This window comes from Catharus ustulatus, chromosome 18 (genome assembly GCF_009819885.2).
Source record: "Catharus ustulatus isolate bCatUst1 chromosome 18, bCatUst1.pri.v2, whole genome shotgun sequence".
Lineage (NCBI taxonomy): Eukaryota > Metazoa > Chordata > Aves > Passeriformes > Turdidae > Catharus > Catharus ustulatus.
The window spans coordinates 1478304-1497718 of record NC_046238.1 but is presented as its reverse complement, the minus strand read 5'-3'; the positions used below and the strand labels follow the sequence as shown (position 1 = coordinate 1497718).

Below are 19415 nucleotides of genomic sequence, written 5' to 3'. Positions count from 1 at the left end.
AGCTTTACAATATATTTGAGCTGCTTTCACAGCAATGTTGAAAATAGACCATGTGATTATGGCATGTAAAAATGTAAGAACTTCTCAATAGTTAAAGAAAAATTACAAGCACCATTTGGGCTGTTGATATTTATTGGCTGGATAGGTTTCAGCACAAGTCTTTCATCACAAAATCATTCTTATTTTTTGAACAACAATAGCTCCCTCTCTATTTGCATCCAACACCAGCTAAAGCCTGGCCCCAGTTTCTCACTGGATGTGTTTGTTGTTTCCCAACAAGACACTTCCTCCTGACTGAGAATCTTTATTTTAAGAAATGCACAACACAGCAATAAAGAAGTTCTAAATAGTAGTCAGAAAAATATTCCAGTGCAATCAAAATGCTTTTTTAAGCCCCAAAAGATGGCATGCTGTTCCAAAAGGGGAGAGTAATGACAAAGGTACAAATGGGCTCCCAGTGCCCAGCAATGTCACCAGTGGAGCTCCCCAATCACCCCATCCCGAGCTCAGCCCTAAAACTTGTTTTGTTAAAGCTTGGCTTAAAGAGTATCTGAGGGCTCTTTTACCAGAAGCATTTCTGTGCACTGTCACAAGGGTGCAAGCAAATAAAAATAATTGAAGCAATTGTCTCGGTTGTCTCCAGGGTTGTCATGATGATGTTGATAAAATCAAATAAAGTGGAAGTTATTGCACATTGTTAGTGAGCAGCAGAGTTGTGAATTGGCAGTGGAGAAGCTGAAGAGCTTAAAAGGTTTGCTCATTATCTAGATTTATTGTTTTCAGTTGGGGGAAAATGTTGGCTAAGCAAAATAACATCATAATACCTGGTGTTGGTGGTGTGTTTGGAACAAAAATATTTTCTTGTTGTTTTTATGGCTTTCACTGGATTGTTAGAACATGCTGTGTCAATCCATACATTCTTAATGGATTTAGCAGCTTGGGTTTATCCTCTGTAGCCATTTTCTTTGCCTGTACATCTGTGAAGAGCATGAATTTTTATGGCAGTGAAAGAAAACTGAGATCAGCCACCAAAAAAAAAAAAATTTGGGAAAATATAGACAACAAAGCAAGTTCTCTGTTAGACAGCAGCTTTGTGTCCTTACAGCCTCATCAGAATTGTTCATGCTGGGAGAAAAGAGTTTAGGTTTTGACATCCTTTATCAAGTCAAAGCTGGTGTGTAACACAGAGGTGTTGGGGCTGTGGGGCTGGAGGAAAGGCAGCACTCAGCAAGGCACAAGTTCCTCATAATTCAAATAATGCAAATCTCCAGCATTCACCAACTGCAAGCTGCCCTTGGTAGGAATTTGCTCTCATTTCCTTCATCTCAGGCTGCTCAGATCTTCATTTCCTCCGGGGGAGAGGGTCAGGACCTTTAGTCTGGGTTTTCCCTGAGAGGTCCTGGCCAGCTGCTGCTTCATTTGACTTCAGCAGGAAATGAGGGTCTGGAGCCTTCCCAATCACTTTTGAAAAGCTCCTCTTGTAAGTGTTTGCTCTTCAGTAAACCATATTTACAGAATTAATCCTCTTGAGATCCAAGGAGTGAGACCTTTTTTGCTGAAGTATTTTATAAACTAATGTACCTTGGTAAGAGTGTAAGGTCACTGAATTCTTATTGAATTTGGTCACAGTTTGTCAGAGTAAGAATTGGCCATTATCAAACCTGGAAAAGACTCTCAAGCAACACGACACCCACATTCATTATTTCCCAGTACCTCATGTCTGCTCCATTTTTGAGGGTATTGTTTACACTGCTGTGGCCTCATAAACAAATTGCCATTTACTGAAAACATTATTTTATGAGTGAATGGAACTCGTGATTTCCTGTAACAGCCAAGCTGAGCAATGGCAGGGTCTGACTTTTATCAGCTCAGCTGTTGCTGACCTGTGAGTGGGAGCCAGCAGAGCCTTGGGTTGAGTTTGAAACGCCCTGAAATTCCACCCTGCATCTCCTTCTCTCCCCAGACACCCAGGGCAGCCCCTTCAGCTTGCTTAGCAATGCAAATATTTCTTAACAGTAAATAATTTAGTTTATTTAAGATAAATACAAACCAGTTGTGCTGCTGCTGCTGCTGCCAGTGAGTGAGTATCCTTGCATTAATTCAATAATCCATGTTGGGCTTGGACAAATTGAATTCTTTGTTATTTCAGTGCCAGGTGATTTCTGGTGCTGGTTAAAACCTCTCACATCAGATCCTGCTGGACCCTCCCAGTGATCCATTCTTTTGTAAAAATTCCCTGCAGCTCCTTGGAATCACTTAGTGCTGCCCACGTGGATGTGGCTGCTGGGAAGGCTCTGGCATCAGCAGCCCTTCCCTTTGTTCTGGCTTGGTTGGAGATAAAGTTGGTTCCTTCGGGATGGATTTGCCATTCTGTGCTCAAGCTCCACTCCAGACTGGGATCACAACCCAGCTCCAGCTGCTGGGGTGTCACAGAGTGTGGGACCTGCTGTAAATTGGGCAGGTTTGAGGCCAGACAACAGGAGACTGTGCAGAAATCTCAAGGATTTGGGCGTTCTTCCAGCCCCCAGCAGAGGCAGGGCTGTGAAGGGACTCAAATAGGATTATAAATCACCATTGGAAGAAGAGGACCTACTTACAGGAGTTTGTGAGAGGAAATAAATCCAAAAAGACCCATGGGGTTTTTTTTTTTCTCCTCTCACCAGAGAGAAAAATGTGTAATGAATGTCTCATGTCTGAAACACTGGGCTGGATTCATCAAAGGGAGTTAGTAATTACCAAATTGAGAGAATCATGAAGCGCTTTTCTAAATTTGAAAGGCTCATCAAGAATAGATCAGGAGCAGGCAAAATTAATAGTTATGAACTCATTTCCATAGAAATGGACTTATTAGCAAGCATGCCAGCTGCCTAAAATTATAAGGTCTTTTCCTTGTGCTTGCAGGAAATAATCTTTTTTTATAAAAGTAATTTTGACTTTTTATTTTTTATTGCTTCTCTAAACTAGAGTTTGGCAAAATCCTAAACCAAGTAAAAACTTTACTGGACAATAGCAATATTTAACTAAAAAGAGAGGAAAGATATGGAAGGGAGAAGTGATTTATAGTCCCTGGATTCCATCAGACTCTCCCCACGAGAGCAAACTTATTTAAGAGAAAAATGAAATAAGTCTCCAGGAAAAGCTGAAAAATCTTGATAGGATAAAGTTTGGTTTAACAGGATTTAATGGCTGATAACAGCATGAGTTACAGTCCTTGTCTGCTCTGCTCGTGGATTTTCCCACTGGTGGCATTTTGTCTCCAGCAGGCAGCTGCAGGTCCAGAGTGGCCACCAAGAGCAAAATTCTGAGCCCCAGCTACAAATCAGAGGCAAAGTTGAAGGTTTGCCAGGGCAGGGAGGAGCCCCTGCTTTTATAAAGGGCTGCAGTGATACAGCCAGGAGGGAAATTGAAATGCAGGTGTTGGGATGGGAATTTATCAGCTAATGGAGTAAATGCTGACATTTGAGGTCTTGATTACGGTTTAATTTATCTCTGGTTTTACTTTAGCAGCCTCCATCAATTTCTGTAGAAAAAGGCAGTGGTCTCCCACATGTATTACAGAGGATGGTTAATAAATTGCAAGAATTATGAATGTAATACCAGACTTTGCACCAGGAAACCTCTGTAGGATAAGAGATGCAGCAGGCAGCAGGTGAGCTCCAGTCTGAACACGAAGGAAATTCACTTCTCAGGTTTTATGGAGTTTGTTCCAGCTGTAAGCTCAGAACAAAGAGGGTGAATTCATCTGTGGTGTCCCAGATAGCACAGCAGCTGGCCTTGCTCCAAGGCTGCATCTCTAAAGAGGACAAAAGAAGATCTTGGTTTTAGAGAAAATTCACTCACCTGCTGGGGAATGAATGCAGAAAGCTGAGTCCTGCTCTGCAAAGCCGTGCACTCAGGGTGCACAAACCCCAAACACAAGTGTGCAGGGACTGCAGGGGGCTTTGGCAGTGGGAAAGACACAGAGATCTTTATGAGTGAGGGTTTGGAACTTGTGGTTTATTGTGGAGCTGCCAGCACAGCTCAGAGCAGGGCAGGGAGAGAGCAGAGAGTGATGGAGCAAGGGGTGGGAGGGTGGTGAGAGAGGGGGAAGAGCGTGGTGAAAGGAAGAGCAAGACTAAGAGTAAGAGCAAGAGCAAGAGTGAGAATAAGAGCAAGAGTAAGAGCAAGAGTAAGAGTAAGAGTGAGAGTAAGAGCAGGAGCAAGAGCAAGAGTGAGAGCAAGAGCAAGAGTGAGAGTAAGAGCAAGAGTGAGAGCAAGAGCAAGAGCAAGAGTGAGAATAAGAGCAAGAGTAAGAGCACAAGAGTAAGAGTGAGAGTAAGAGCAAGAGAGCAAGGTTCTCTTTATAATACAATAAATCTTCTTCTGTGTTGAATATTCTAATTTCCACTAACCAATCTAATACAAGATACAAATCCTATAGCCTTTACAAACAGCCTATAAGAATCATTGCATTACCATGCTGTGTTACACTTTAAACTCCTCTTTGGACCCCTTCTGCCAAGCCAGCAGGGTCTTCTCTGACCCTTGGACCCGCTCTCAGCAGAAGGAATTTTTCTATCAAGGGGGGATTACTTTTAATGGCCATCCTATTGTCTTCTAGTGATTTAATAACTAAGGTTTGGTATCTCAGAGATGGCTTTCATTTCAATCTCACTTATGGTTTCCATATTCTCAGAACCTTTTATTAGGCAATCGTATTGATAAGGTTTTCCTGATTCATCCTTCCCAATAGAAGTGGAGCCCTCTTTATTCAGAATTAATGTGTCATGGTAAATAACTGGCCAGTGAGACAAAGCAGGAAACCCCTGACAAACACTGGTGCTGTTTTTCCAGGTGGTGATGAGGATTCTCTTTGGAAGCAGGATGGAGACCTGGGAGAACAGCTTGGTTTTAATTCACTGTTAGTGCACCTGAGCAAGGTTTATGTGTGAGATATAAACCCACTGCTGGGGTTGCTGCCTGGATGTGTAAAAAGAAAAAACAGGAAAGGAATAATTGAAGGTGGGGTGGACTGAACTGCAGCCTGTGGGACCCATGGAATGGGTTTGTCACTGCACACTAACCTGAGCTATTATTTAATTGCTGTCTCTGTACCCAAATCCTCCACTGGAGGTTTTGTTCTCAGTTTGAAACCACTCCTGGGTGTTTTTGTGAGTGCAAACTATTGGCCTGAACAGACTGAAGTGAAATTGCAGACCTAAACATTCCTTGACAGGCCCAATATCTAAATCCATAGTTAGTGTAAGGCTCGTATCTAAATTTTAGTTCTGTGTTGTGAGCAAATTAATTTTATGCAATTTAGATAAAACAAACTGCTGGAGGAGATACACAAAGAACTATGAAGTTGAGTTTATGTTTTTAACAGAAATGGTTTAATTACACCCCTATTATTATGTAATAAAATTTATCTTAAAAGGTTTTTGCTGGTTGTCTGGCCACACAAAAGATGTCTTAATAGCTTCTAGTTTTGCCTGGAGGTGGATATTATCTTCTGTCAGCATGGAAAATATTTATCCTCCAGGCATTGAAACATATGTTTAGGATGTTTGTTGTCAGAAAGAAAACACGAAAATCAATAATTCCTGCTCAGATTTCTTTTCCCCTTTACAATTCTCCTTCAGAAACATATGGCAAACCCAGCTTCTGCCTCTGTGTGTTTGGGAGGAGGAAAAGGATGTTTGAAATCTGTGTTTTCTGCAGCAGCAGCAGCTAAAACTTCCTGTGAGCAGAGCTCTTGGAATGGCTGCTCTGGGAAGGACACACAGATAATGAATGTACCATGGCCTGGCACACAGCAAATTCAGGTTTTGCCCCCAAAGTGCAGCAGTGTGGATAATTCAGTGTTCCTGCAGCAGAAGGAGCAGCTGGATCTGCAGCCAGAGCCCTTCCATCCCCTCCATGCTGTGACCTCCAGCAGGGGCAGCAACTTCAATTCTTTGTAAATATTTGCGTGTAAACTTTGTGTGGTTTGCAGAACAACTCAATTTTTGGGGAAGTTGGGATGAGCCAAGGTTTGTTTTCTAAACAGATCCCTGCTGTGGATTCACCAAGTGCTGTTGGTTAAATCTTGGTGTCTGTTTGCTTCTCTGTGACACAAAAACAAGATTTGTTTTTCTAACCTGAGGATTAATTATTAATATTTACATAGCTTTGGACTTGAGGAAAGTGATAAGAGCTGTTGTTGAGAAAGGAAACAGAAGTAATCCTTAAATTCAGTGCTGAATGCTGTGCATTTGCATCCATTTCTTTACTTTTAAACTTTTATTTCCAGATGAGGAATATATGATTGCCATATAATTACAAGTCTGCACCACTGACGAGGAGAATGTTGTCATGAATTGAAAATAGGGATAATCTACCCCTCATTTATTGTCATGTATAATTTCTGCAAATCCATTTTTTCACTGAGATAAAGACCAGTTTGGGTTTGAAGGACTTTTTTTCCCTCCACAAGAGCTCATTTCTGGTAGAACATGAGGAATGGCCAAGTATTCTGTTGTTTTGCAGCATCAAAATTATAATAATGTTATATTAAATAATTTAGCAGCATCTGTGCAATGCTTTTCCAAGGGTTTGTGGCTTGTTCTCTAAGTTCACTGTGGTTATGGGGAATGAATGCCTGAGTTTAATGGGAAAAATGCCTCCATTTCAGGGAGCTAAAAGTTACATTTTCACCTTCCTTAGAAAGTTCTGCAGCTGCCCATGTGCAGTTTTATTCAGGTTTCTGTCCGTGTCTCATGTTGAATTTAACGGCAAAATTAATTCAAATTCTGGAGAATAGGAAAGAGAAACGAAAATCCATTTTGTTACCAACATCCCAGTGACGCTGTGGGGAATTCCACCTTGTTTTCCAGAGCAAACATGACCTCCTACGAGATCCTGCAGATGGATTTTGAGATTGCCAACGGCAGCAGCCTGGCAGGGGCCCAGCAGATCACCTGGCAGGTGGAATATCCCCGGGACGACTCCGTCAGCGAGCTCGTGGTGTCCGAGATCTTCGTCAGCAGGACCATGTTCGTGGGGATTGTCCCCCTGGCCATGGTAAGGATCTGCTTCCTTTTCCTGAATGTTTTATGGGATTGTCCCCCTGGCCATGGTAAGGACATGATCCTGATCTTTTCTGGAATGTTTTATGGGATTGTTCCCCTGGCCATGGTAAGGATCTGATCCTGATCTTTTTTCTGGAATGTTTTATGGGATTGTTCCCCTGGCCATGGTAAGGACATGATCCTGATCTCTTTTCTGGAATGTTCTATGGGATTGTTCCCCTGGCCATGGTAAGGACATGATCCTGATCTCTTTTCTGGAATGTTTTATGGCAGTTGTTCTCTTTGCCATGACAAGAGCCTGGTTCCTTTTGCTAAATGATTTTATGGGAATCATCCCTTTTGCCATTGTAAGAACCTGCTGCTGCTCCCTTTTCCTCAATGATTTTATGGGATTGTTACCCTGGCCACGGTAAGGACCTGATCCCTTTTCCTGAATGATTTTATGGAAAATGTTCTCCTTGCCATGGTAAGAGCCTGATTCCTTTTGCTGACTGTTTTTATGGAAATTGTTCCTCTGGCCATGGTAAGGACCTGATCCTGCTCCCTTTTTCCTGAATGATTTTATGGAATAATTCCTCTTGTCATGGTAAGAACCAGCTGCTGCTCCCTTTTATGGAGTCATTCCTCTTGCCATGGTAAGAACCTGCTCCTGATCCCTTTTCCTGAATGTTTTTATTGAATAATTCCTCTTGCCATGGTAAGAACCTGCTGCTGCACCCTTTTCCTGAAAGTTTTTAGGGAATAATTCCTTTTGCCATGTTAAGAACCTGCTCCTCATCCCTTTTCCTCAATGATTTTATGGGAATTGTTCCTCTGGCCATGGTAAGGACTTGATCCTGCTCCCTTTTCCTCAATGACTTTATGGAATTGTTCTCCTTGCCATGGCAAGAACCTGCTCCTGCTCCCTTTTCCTGAATGTTTTTAGGGAATAATTCCTCTTGCCATGCTAAGATCCTGCTGCTGTTCCCTCTTCCTGAATGTTCCTGTTGATCCTCATTAGTATTCCAGGGAATGGGAGCCTTTTTATTATGAGCTGCTTCCTATGCACCTGCTGCAAGTGATTTAAATGCAAAAAATACATTTCAATAATATTTTATTTACCTGATGCTCCGTAATGGCTCCTTGGAAACCGTTTGGGTCTTTTGTGAAAATCCTTTCCCGTTTTTGGGTTATTGGGCTGCTACATGGAAATGGTTCCTCTGGAGCCCTTGTGTTCTGCTGTGTGAATGGCACTGCCATGCCAGGGCTCTGAGGGCAAATCTTGTCATTAGTGGGGACATTTCCAGTGAAAGAAATTAGCATTGCATGTGTGGGAAACTTCATTGCTAAACCAAACAACTGCTCTGTTTGCTGCTCTGCTTTTCCCCAAACGAGCCAAAGCATCAATTTAATAAAAGGTCTGGTTAGAGTTACACAGAAAGGATAAAATGCTTCCTGGAGATGGAGGTGTCCAGCAGCTGTAAGGTGTGCATGGGCAGAACGCTTGGAGATGATGATTTATTTAAAAAATTTAAATATATTCTGGTAAAAAAAAAATCAGAGGCAACTTTTCAGGAGGACCTTTGACCTGTGTTTGGGCCTGATGGGCTTTTTAGTACATGAACATAATTTCAGTGGGGAAATTCAGGTGTAAAGCCAGAGAAAACAGCCAGAAAGTCTGGATGTTGCAGCACTTCCCTCAGAAGCAGCCACTCTTTTTCATTTCCTCCTCATGAGCATTTCTCTTCCTTTCTGTGCTGGTTTTCTTTCTGTTACACCATATAACCACCAGATATTGGTGTTTGCCTCTGCACGACCACTGGCATGACCAGAAGCAAGGAAAGATGTTTGTAATGGAAACAAGACCCCAAATAACTTTAATTTCCACTTCCCCCTGCCATAGGCTACACTTGGCACCCCAGTGACAGGGAAGAAATTTTGTGCAGAAAAGCAAAGTCAATAGAGAATTTTCTTCTATTCCTTTTTTTTGTGTGTTTGGGGATTTTTTTGGGTTTTTTTTAAGCATGTAGGAGATGAAACAAAATTCTCCTTGTGTGGATAGATTATCAAGCAGTAGTGGTGCATCAGATATAAAAATGACAGAATGTGGTGCAGGAACATCCTGCACATGGCACTGTGGTTTCAGGTGCAGAACACCATGGACAGAAAGGAAAATGCAGTGGCAAAGCCCTTTGTGAAGCTTGGGGCAGAGCTTTGCTGCTGCCTCTGCCAGGACTCCCCAGGGGTTTTTTTTGGCACTTCAGCTCCCTCTAAATGTTCTGGGACAAAATCTGAGGCTGAGCCTGAATTCAGAGCAGATCTAATCTCTGACACTTTGTCATTGTAAACTGTGCAGTAAAGGAAGAAGGGTTTTTTTTGGTGGAGATATGACCTGTAAATAAATAAAACTTTTGCAATAGTGAGAGAGACTAAACCAAAATTTAATTCTGCAGGAGAACCTCCTTTCTGCACCACTCACAGTCCTCCCCAGCTCCTTGAGCTGAATCATCCAGTCTCAGCAATTTTCTGTGACCTGGAACACATAAAATACATAAAGATCCATTGTCCTGTAGCTGCCAAAGCATTTTCTACTAAAAAAGCCAAAAGAGATTGGATGGGTCTGCTTGCACAGGGGAAAGAAATAAATGCTAATTCCTAAAACTCCATGCAAATTAACAAATGAGCTTTTCCTTAAGTACTCTATTATTATTTAGTATTTATGTAGTGTTTTATATTTTTGGAACTCTTTGCAGACATTAATTAATCAGACCTGAATAAACCAAGCTTGATGAGAATAGAAAATCAAATGGAAATGAAGTCGCTCTTATTTAGTTTTACCTGCTTCTGAGCAACTTCTAAGTCCCTCTTTATATTCTTAAAGGTACTTTAAACCCTTAATCCTACAGTGCTCTTGCTTATTATCTCTATTTTGGTTAGAAAAGAGGTAGAATTGATACCTTTAAGAACAAGTGACAGCAGGGATGAGTGGCTTTGAAGAATGTAAATGCTGTTTTGTCACCTAAACTCTTGTTTTGTTTGGGCTGATTTAATTCAGCTAAAAAAGCAGGGTTAGGGTGGGATATTTGACTCCTGGAGAGTGGAAGGAATATTTAATTTTATCCAAGTTTTTTTTCATAACCTCTTGGGATAAAAAGTTGCTGAGAGATTTTAGCTGTGAGAGCTGCTGAGGAGGGAAGTTTGGAAACCCAGGAAGGTTTTTGGCTGCACCATCCTCCTGTGGGGCACAAATGTGGCCCTGAGCACCCCTGAGGATCTGCTCAGTGTAAATTCCAGGGTCACTGTCAGGTGCAGAATCAGCCCCTTTGTCCTGGCAGCTTCTCTCTCTCCTTGTTGGTGATTAAATCTCTGCTAATTGATTATTCCAACATCTGTCCAGATGAGCATGTGGAACTCACACCCCCCCAAAGTAAAGGTGATCCATTCCCAGAATCACAGACTCTGTGAGGAAAGCACAGCCAGAGCTCCTTTTGGTTCCTCTGTTTGTTGTGCTACTGAAAATAAAATCTGATATTCTTCTGATATTCTATGTTCCATTGCTGACTGTAAACACAGCAGGTGATTATTTTAAAATAAGGTTTGTGCCACTGAAGTAGGATGGGGGCTGTGAGTCTGGCTGGTGTCTGATGGAGCAGAAGGTGTGTTTTAGGCACCCAGAAGGTCCAGCAGAACATTCTAAAGTTGGATCTAAACTAGACAGCTTGATTGGTCTTAATGTAAAAATGTGATATAATCATCTTGCAAAGTGGAAGTGGATGTCCTGCTAATTACAGAAGCTGAGAGCACAGAAAAATCTGTTCTGTCCAGTGATGATATAATTCTGCAGTTCTCAGTTATTGCTCCTGATCTCAGCAGACATAATCTGCAATTTCCATAGCTGTGGAAAGTTGCTGGTAGCAAGGTCAGTGGAGTCTGACACTCCTGGGATGCAGGGAACAAACACTTCCCAGCCTGGAGTCTGTCATCCAGGTTTCTGTCACAAACAACTGTGATTTCATTAATCTGTTATCTAACTAACAGTTGGCAAAAATATAAAGAAAAAGAGAAAAAAAAAATTAAAATCCAGGTCTTTTAGAGAGTCTCTAGGCAACCAGGAACTTAGGTAAAGTAAAGAATAAGAGATTGAAGAGATGCATTTTAACTGGGTTTTGTAGGAAGGCTCCAGCTGGGGCTGAAGGCTTGAGGAACAATAGATTTAATGACAGGAAATATCTGGCATTGTCTCTGCTCGGTGTGAGTGGCAGCCCTGCCCTTTGAGATGAGCTGCAAACCCTCTGGTGCAGGATGGAGCTGTGGGTCCCAGTCTGGCACCATCCCAAAGCCTTTCCCAAATGTCCCCAGGACTCTGAGCCCCTCAGCCTCAAACGTTTCCCCATTTCCTACAAGTCTTTGAATGATGTCTTCAGTCCCTCTCTCCCTGTGAGATCCCAGGAGAGCAGAGAGGCAGAATTATCATCCCTGACCTGCTGCCCACACTGCTCTGGATGCAGCCCAGCATACACCCAATAATCTACAAATGTTCTATTTTGGGACAAAAAAATGCCTTTTTTTTTTTTTTTTTAAATTTCTGAAGTGAAAATGTCCCATTCTGAATATGGCAGAGACGGAACATTTTGGTAATGTCAGCATTATTCCTCAGTGTTCTTCCAAAAATGAAATTCCAGACACATCTCTTCAATTTCATCAAGTGTTTCATTTTCAACTGGACTGTGTTTTCCAAAGGATATCACATTTTTTCCTCTTTCAGTCTAATTCTGGGCATCTGAAGTAGGTTTTGGAATGGCTCAATGTGAACCATTATCTCTTTTTTTCCTCTGCTCAGTTAAACATCCTCTACCATTTAATTTCGAGAGTGGGAAAGAAAGAAGCTAAAGGAAAATTTGCTATTGGTGGGACAAAAATAATGGCATTTTGAATGTTTCCATGAAAGCAATGTGACATGACAAATTTTAAGAAGCTGTGTGAATACTATTAATATTTATGATGCACTCAAGAAAACAGCTATTGTGTGCCACATCCATCAAAGATAAGAATTGTATTCTACTGTGTTGGGTGATAAACATTGAATGACAATAGCTGGAGATTATATGAGGTTTTCATCCTCATGTTTTATGCCTGCTTGAGTAAAGCACCATGTTATTCCTCTGTGAACCAATAATTTGCTTTCATGGAACTCGATACACTTGCTGATACTCGTCACAATCAGAGCCCAAAATATTAATGAACCTGCAGAGAGGGCTGGTGCCAAATGCTGCAGATCTTTTAGGGCTGAGTCCTCCAGGCAGCATTTCCCAGCAGGGGAAGCCACCCTGAATCTCCCCAGATTGCAGAGATCTGCCCACATGTTGTCAGCTGTTTGCAGCTGGGATGGATGTGAGCGGTGAGCCTGGGGAATGAAGACACTTCCAGCACTGCAAGCTGAATTTCCTGTGCCATGTTTGTCCTTAGAGCATTCCCCAGCACAGGAAAGGGGCAGGAATGGGAACCCTGTGCTGGCCTGATGTCCTGGTTGTGTTCTGAGCTGGCCTAAGTGTGGCCAGGCTGTTCTAAGTCTGGCCTTGATGTTCCTCTTTGTTGTAAAATACAAATTTTTGGAGTGAATTCATGATCAGCCAGGCAAGCAGCACTGGGGACAGACAGAGGGGATTTCTCTGCCCCTCCTGCTCCCAGCACCACACATTCCTGTCCCCCTGCTGCACCCAGGGCTGCTCCTGGGGTTAATCCCTTTGGATTAGCACTGATCTCCATGCCCTGCAGTGTCTGCACACAGCTCCTCTGAACATCAGCCTCAGTTCTGCACCTCACAGCCTGTTTGGGAAAAGAAGCTGGGGTTTGGAACTGATTGATGAGCAGCTTTGGTCAGGGGTTTCTAAATTAAGCTGGGTTTGGAGGAGGTGATGTGCTGACCAGATATCAGGGCAGGAGGACACCCAGGCATTCCTGCAGCCAGAGCCAGCTCAGGTCCCCTTGATCCTGTTCTTAGAAAATCCTCTCCAGGGTGCACAGCACTAAATCCTCCTTAGAAGGAAGTGTTTGCAGTAATAAATGTGCAGAGGGAAGTGCTGAGCTGGGGATCCCTCTGCTCCATTAGGTCTGCTCCCTTTTTTTGCTCCCTTTTCTGACAGATTTTGGGATGGGGGCTCAGGCTGAGGGAGGGTTCCTTGGCAGGGTCAGGAGGGGTGGGAGCTCCTGCAGGGCAGAACAGGGCACAGTGACCCTCCTGAGCAGGGGATGGGATGGGCTGAGCCTGCCTGCAGGGCTGGCAGCAGTGCAGAGCATCCCCAGCTCCCTCCACTGTGCTTTTCCTTTGCCTAAAAAACTCTTCGTGCTCCTTAACAATCACCCAATAATTTGGCTCATCTCTGAGTTCTTCCAGTTAGCCAATTAGCATTCTAGTCCTGGCCCACAGCTGATTGGCCAGTAGTTCCAACCAAGGCCCTCATCAAAAGGGCATCATTTGTAAAACAGAGAAGAAATCTCCGAGATATTGAAATTACTGTTAATTAAATCAGCACATGAATATAATGGACACACATGAACAAAATGATGTTTGTTTTTGAGCTGTTCTGCTAACTGGAAAGGAAGCATTATTAGGAATATTTAGTAGTCAGCCTGCATTTATTAGATATACAGCAAGATGAGTCCTTTCTACATAAATTAACTTTGCATTGTGTGTATATATGTATATATAATACAATATTTCTTATGTACATGCTGTAATGAAAACTTTCCTTTTTAAACAGTCATTTGTGTTATGCACAACTCCTGTCCAAAGCTGTCCCTGACCTCAGTGTAGTTATTTCTGATTTACATGGTCCCAATATAGTTAGGCTTAGAAATTATTTTTCATGTAATTTCTATTTTTAAATTAAATTTAAATAGAGATGGAGCACAGCAGCAATCTGTTGTAATGCAGCCCATAAGCAGCGATTGTGTGTGCAGAAATTTCTTGCAAAGGTGCCTGAGCTTTACTGCAAATATTAAGCTGCAGCTTTATGAATGTGATCAGGATACTCCAGGCCAGAGCTTTGGGACAGCTCTGGAATGTCCAGCTCTGAATTTGGGAATTTGCAGCTCCCAGCTCTGCCTCCTGTGTGGCTGGGAGGCCCAGCTGCATTTTGTGCTGGCTGGCACTTTGTGCTGAGCTCTTTCAGAACCCATCAGAGGCAGAAGAGAATTCACTGCTGGGTGGGGAGAGAGCAGGGAGAGCAGGCACTGCAAATCCCAGATGTTCCAGGGGGAATCAACACATCCCTGCTGTGCCTGGAGGGCAAGGACAGACCCAGAGAGCTCCAGGGGTGAAATGTTGGCATCACACAAACGTGGCAACCAGGACAGGGAGAAGCTGGAAGAGTTTTGAATCATCTCTGGGATCCTGGGCTGGTAAATGCATTGGAATGGCAACAGCTCTCAGCAATCCAGCTGCTCTCCACAGCTGGGAACATCACTGCCCAAAACCTCAGTGCCAGGAGAGCAGTGTGGGTGAGGCTGCTGTGTCCTAAAACCCAAACCTGCTCTCCTAATTCCTGCTCTCCTCAATTTCTGCTCTCCTAATTCCTTTTCTCCTCAATTCCTGCCTTCCTAATTTCTGTGGTCATAATTCCTGCTCTCCTCAATCCCTGCTCTCCTGTTCTCAATTCCTGCTCTCCTACTTCCTTTTCTCCTCAATTCCTGCTCTCTTAATTCCTTTTCTCCTCAATTCCTGCCTTCCTAATTTCTGCAGTCATAATTCCTGCTCTCCTCAATTTCTGCTCTCCTAATTCCTTTTCTCCTCAATTCCTGCTCTCCTCAATCCCTGTTCTCCTCAATTCCTACTTTCCTAATTCCTGCTCTCCTAATTCCTGCTCTCCTGTTCTCCTCAATTCCTTTTCTCCTCAATTCCTGCTCTCCTAATTCCTTTTCTCCTCAATTCCTGCCCTCCTCAATTCCTGCTCTCCTCCATTCCTTGCCCTGATTTCCACTCTGATCACAGCCAGTGTTTGCTGGTGCTGCCTTTGCTGTGTCCCTGTGAGGTTGTTGTAAAGATTGGAAGGAAAAAGGTAGAAAGCACAACCTCAAAATCAAATTTTATTCATCCCCTTTCCTTCACATACCATCCTCCTCCTCCTGTTTCCTCGTGGTCAAGAGCAAGATAATTCCTAAGGAGCAAGATAATTCCTGTAGTGTTGGCTTGGTCCTGCAAAAGAGGAGGACCAGGAAATGAAGTTTGATGGAAGGAAAATGTGGCAGCATCCTGGAGTGCCAGGCATGGGTTAACAGCCTTGATGTGCTTGATACTGCTGGGGATTTAAGTGGCAAACCGAGCATTGGATCTCTGTAGCTCATTAGTGTGTCATTTATTCCTGAGTGTATGGATGTCAAAATGCATTTGATCTGCTGCAGAGTCAAAGCCCCTCATTGTCTCAGCCTCCGTTCTGAAGTGCACCTAATGAAGAGCAAATTTCAAAGGGAAAAGCACACTATTGAATTCCCTGTCAGAGCAGGGAGCTGGGATGGCTGTTGAGTCTCTTGCCTCCAGATTGCTCAAATCCAGCTCTGCCCATAGAAATCAGGAACATTTACCCTGTAACATCACCTGGTTTCTAGGTTTTTGTTAAAAGCCACCTCCATCCCTGTGAGGACAGTGAACTCCTGCCAGGCCTTCCCCCCAGCTCTGCTATTTCTCATTTTCCCCCTTTCCTTGTGGGCTTTTAAACTCAAATTAAAGATCTTCATCTTCCCATTTCATCTGTAGTTTAAAATTAAGGATTAGCTGTTGCTCATCAGTTGCATAAATCTTCTTAATAATCTAATTTATACAACAAAATGAGCATCAAACTGTTTGGGTTCTCATTTTTCAAAACTTTGGCTCTGCTGCTATTTCCATGATGATCTGCCTAAGCAAAAAGGAGCAACAATCCCACAGTGAGAATTTCAGTCCACAAGTAAGAATAGTTTGTTGTGTGGAAAAATGTTCAGGCCTAGAATTATTCACAGAAAATAACTCTGATAAATGAGTGCATTTTCAAGTTTTCCATGGTCATGATCAATTGACACAGAGAAAAAGGAATGCAAAATTAATCAAATAAATTATTCATTATATTCACTCAACTATAGCTAACAGTGAATTGTCTAGACAGTAATTACTAATTTTTAACCTGTGCATGTTCACATAACACTATTGTGTGGATAGGTTCAGTATACAGTGGCTTGAGCTAATAGTAATGGATGTAAGTCAACTAGCAGGTGATTTTAATTGGGAAATTATATTGGATTTTGCTATTGAACTTCCATAAAACATTACATAAATATTGAATCTTCTCAGTGTTTTTTCTCCAGTCGAAAATACAGGCACACAGAGTTCTGTGCCAGTTTGATCGTGCATAAGCAAACATCATTTTATTATTATTATTATTATTTTAATTCTGCTGCAAAACCCTCAAGAAAACCATAAAGTTCAGAATCCAGCAAGGAGCTACAAGGGGCCAGCTGCAGGAACATTTTCTATTTCAGTGCTGATTTTCCAGCAGCAGGTTTGGGTCCTTGGGGAGGGCAGTGCTTGCACTCTGTGTCACTTTGCTGACTCCTGAGTCCTCCCACTTCATTGCTGTGGCAAAAAAAAATCAAAATTTCTGGGGCATTCCCTGCATTCCCAGGCAGTGCAGGACCTCTGCAGTGAGAGATGTCCCCCTGCCTGGGGAATGTGGCTGCTCGGATTTCTCAATTTTATGAGTATGAACATGAAGAAAACAGGGATTTAGATTCCCTTGACTTCTATTTTTTAAAAATTTTTATTATTTTTTAAATGAAGTCTCTATTACTGCTACAGTTAATTAGAAAAGAGATTGAAAAGAAAGTGGAAGAATCATAATTTCAGGTGGATTTATTATTGAAGCTCGTGCCCTGTGGACTGATTGTGAGTTGGGGATTTTGTGGTTCTCTGAGCTGATCAGAATCTCATTTATAATCTCTCTTCAGGTGACTTACCTGAAGAGGAAAATAGCAGGAAACCCACCCAAACAATTGGAAATGGTGCAAAAAGCAGGGCATTGTGAAAGTTTATTTGCACAAAGTGTTGGTTTTGTGTGTGTGCTCACAGAGTGCATTACAAACCATCCAGTGCAGTGCCAGGAACCTTAATGCAAGTTCTGATCCTGACTCCTGTGTGCTCAACGTCATCTTAATGCAATTAGAGTTGATATTTAATTGCAGTAATTTAATTAATGGTTCTGTAAATAAAAAGGCTAAGTTGTGGCCTTCTTCTTGCACAGATATGCACAGCAAGCAGCTCCAGGCTCCTGAGACTTGAATTTATGTGTCTGGAAGCAGAGTTTAACCTGAGGATGGAAGATAAAATGCCCAAATGCCCAAAGGACACTGGAATGGTGTTTGCATTGGAAAAGTTGCAGTATTAGTGGGAGAAAAGTGGCATTTAAACCCTAACCCAGGGATTTCTCCCTAATGCTTGTCATGGAATGGGTCACACACAGAATCCTTCCTCCTGTAACTGCATTACATTTAAAATAGTTTATAAAGAGTCAGTTATTAATGAAAGCGTTACTAATTGGATAATTGCTGCTAATACAGTTAGAGAATGCTGTTGGCCCAGGGGATATTTGCCAGTCAGGGCTCAGAGGTGTTTCTAACCCTGCTATTGATGTGCCTTTGACCTTCTGCAACACTTGCTGCTCGTGTCTGCTGCACACTTCAAATGTCTATTCAATATTGATCAGTCTCCCTTATAAACCATTTATAAATAGAGGCATGTAGTATAAATGTAACCTAAAATCATTAAGGCTACACGGCTGTGCAAGTTAATAGGAGCAATGTTAGAAAGTGAGGGAGTGCATGAATTAAGGGAACTGGATTCATAAACTGTTTTCTTAATAAGGATGGTGGAGTTCCCATTGAAGTAAAGGGATTTCTCAAAGCATCCACTGAAGATTTTCCTCTTTTAAAAAATTTATTTACAAACAAGAGGTGACATAAAACCCAAATGTTTCTCCAGAGTAGAGCTGTGTAAAGCACAGCCTCAAATACTCATTCAAAGGAGGAGGAACATCCTTGTGTTCACATATGGAAAAGAGGGCCAGTTCCCCAGTGAAATGCAGAGGTGCTCTGCTGGTGTTAATGGAATTCTGCTGCATTCCCCACAGCATAAATCCCAGCCAGCTGTTTCTAAATCAACCCCCAAACCGAACTGAATTCAGCATGAGCAGGGTCCCATTGCAGCACAATTGCTGGCTGGGAGGCTGGGAGGTAAATCACATTTATGTCCCTTCAAATCCACACCTGCTGTAAGGAGAGCTGAGCAGGACCCTTTCCCTGAACCTGCCTTGCCCTGAGCTTGCACTGCTGTGGGGTTTGGTGATTTTGCAAATACCCTGAGGTGTACTGTGAAGGGTTTTGTTTGGGACATGGCACTCGACCCCTAAGGACAGGCCAGATTCTGTTTTCATCAAAGGGGTATTTACAAAGGCCAGGGCCAGCTCTGCTTCAACATCTGCTGTGCTCTGAAACCCCACCAAGCAGAGTGGGAATGACAAGCCCAAGCTCCCAGGCAGTGTCAGCAATCATCAGGCCTTTCACATGAAAAATCAGATGGATGGAAACAGCAAGGAACCCAGAGCAGTTCAGAGGGCTCCTCTGGAAGCATCCCTGGCATTCCCAGCTGCCTCCCCTCCTTGTCACAGTCCCTGCTGGGACCAGCAGCAGGACCAGCAGCAGGATCAGCAGCAGGACCAGCAGCAGGATCAGCAGCAGGACCAGCAGCAGGACCAGCAGCAGGACCAGCAGCAGGACCAGCAGCAGGATCAGCAGCAGGACCAGCAGCAGGACCAGCAGCAGGACCAGCAGCAGGACCAGCAGCAGGACCAGCAGCAGGATCAGCAGCAGGACCAGCAGCAGGATCAGCCTGTGCAGTTCCCATCAGCTCTCACTGCCTGTACCTGACCCCTGCTCTTAAAAGCAGAACAATTAAGAGAATCCCAAAGAGGATTACAGCTGAGAATTAGAGGGTGTAAATGTGATTTAGCACGGAGTGCTGAGCATGACAAATCGTTTCTCACTTGTTCTGAAATGGGTTTCATTTGGAAGCATGGAGCAGGTTCAGCCATGGTCCAGTGCCAAGTGCCAGCTCTGGCCAGGCTGCAGAGCCTCTCCTGAAGCACAAAGTGCCACCACTTCTGCCAGCTTCTTATTCATGGCAGGGAATCCAGGGACAGGAATGTGCCAGCCAAGCTCCCAGGTGGTTCCTTCTCTTTGGAAGAGCTTGGCTGAAAGCTTGGCTGTAGCACAAGGGCACGGCAAGGTGGGCTCAGGGTTCTGTGTTTATGTGGAGGAGATCTTGATGCACAAACTTCCCAAAGCACGTGCTCTAAGCCTACACTC

The 19415-nt window shown here is 43.1% G+C and overlaps 1 protein-coding gene across 2 annotated transcripts in view; it reads left to right on the top strand.

Moving 5' to 3' along the window:
* TMEM132B (transmembrane protein 132B) overlaps positions 1 to 19415 on the top strand; it is a 213749-nt gene that overhangs the window by 147373 nt on the left and 46961 nt on the right. Inside the window, exon 4 of one of the 2 annotated variants that reach the window (XM_033075772.1) lies at positions 6855 to 7041. In XM_033075772.1, the coding sequence (XP_032931663.1) occupies positions 6855 to 7041 (187 nt within the window). Of the gene's footprint in view, positions 1 to 6854; positions 7042 to 7262; positions 7278 to 19415 lie in introns of those variants that run through there. The other variant, XM_033075773.1, reaches the window with a different exon arrangement.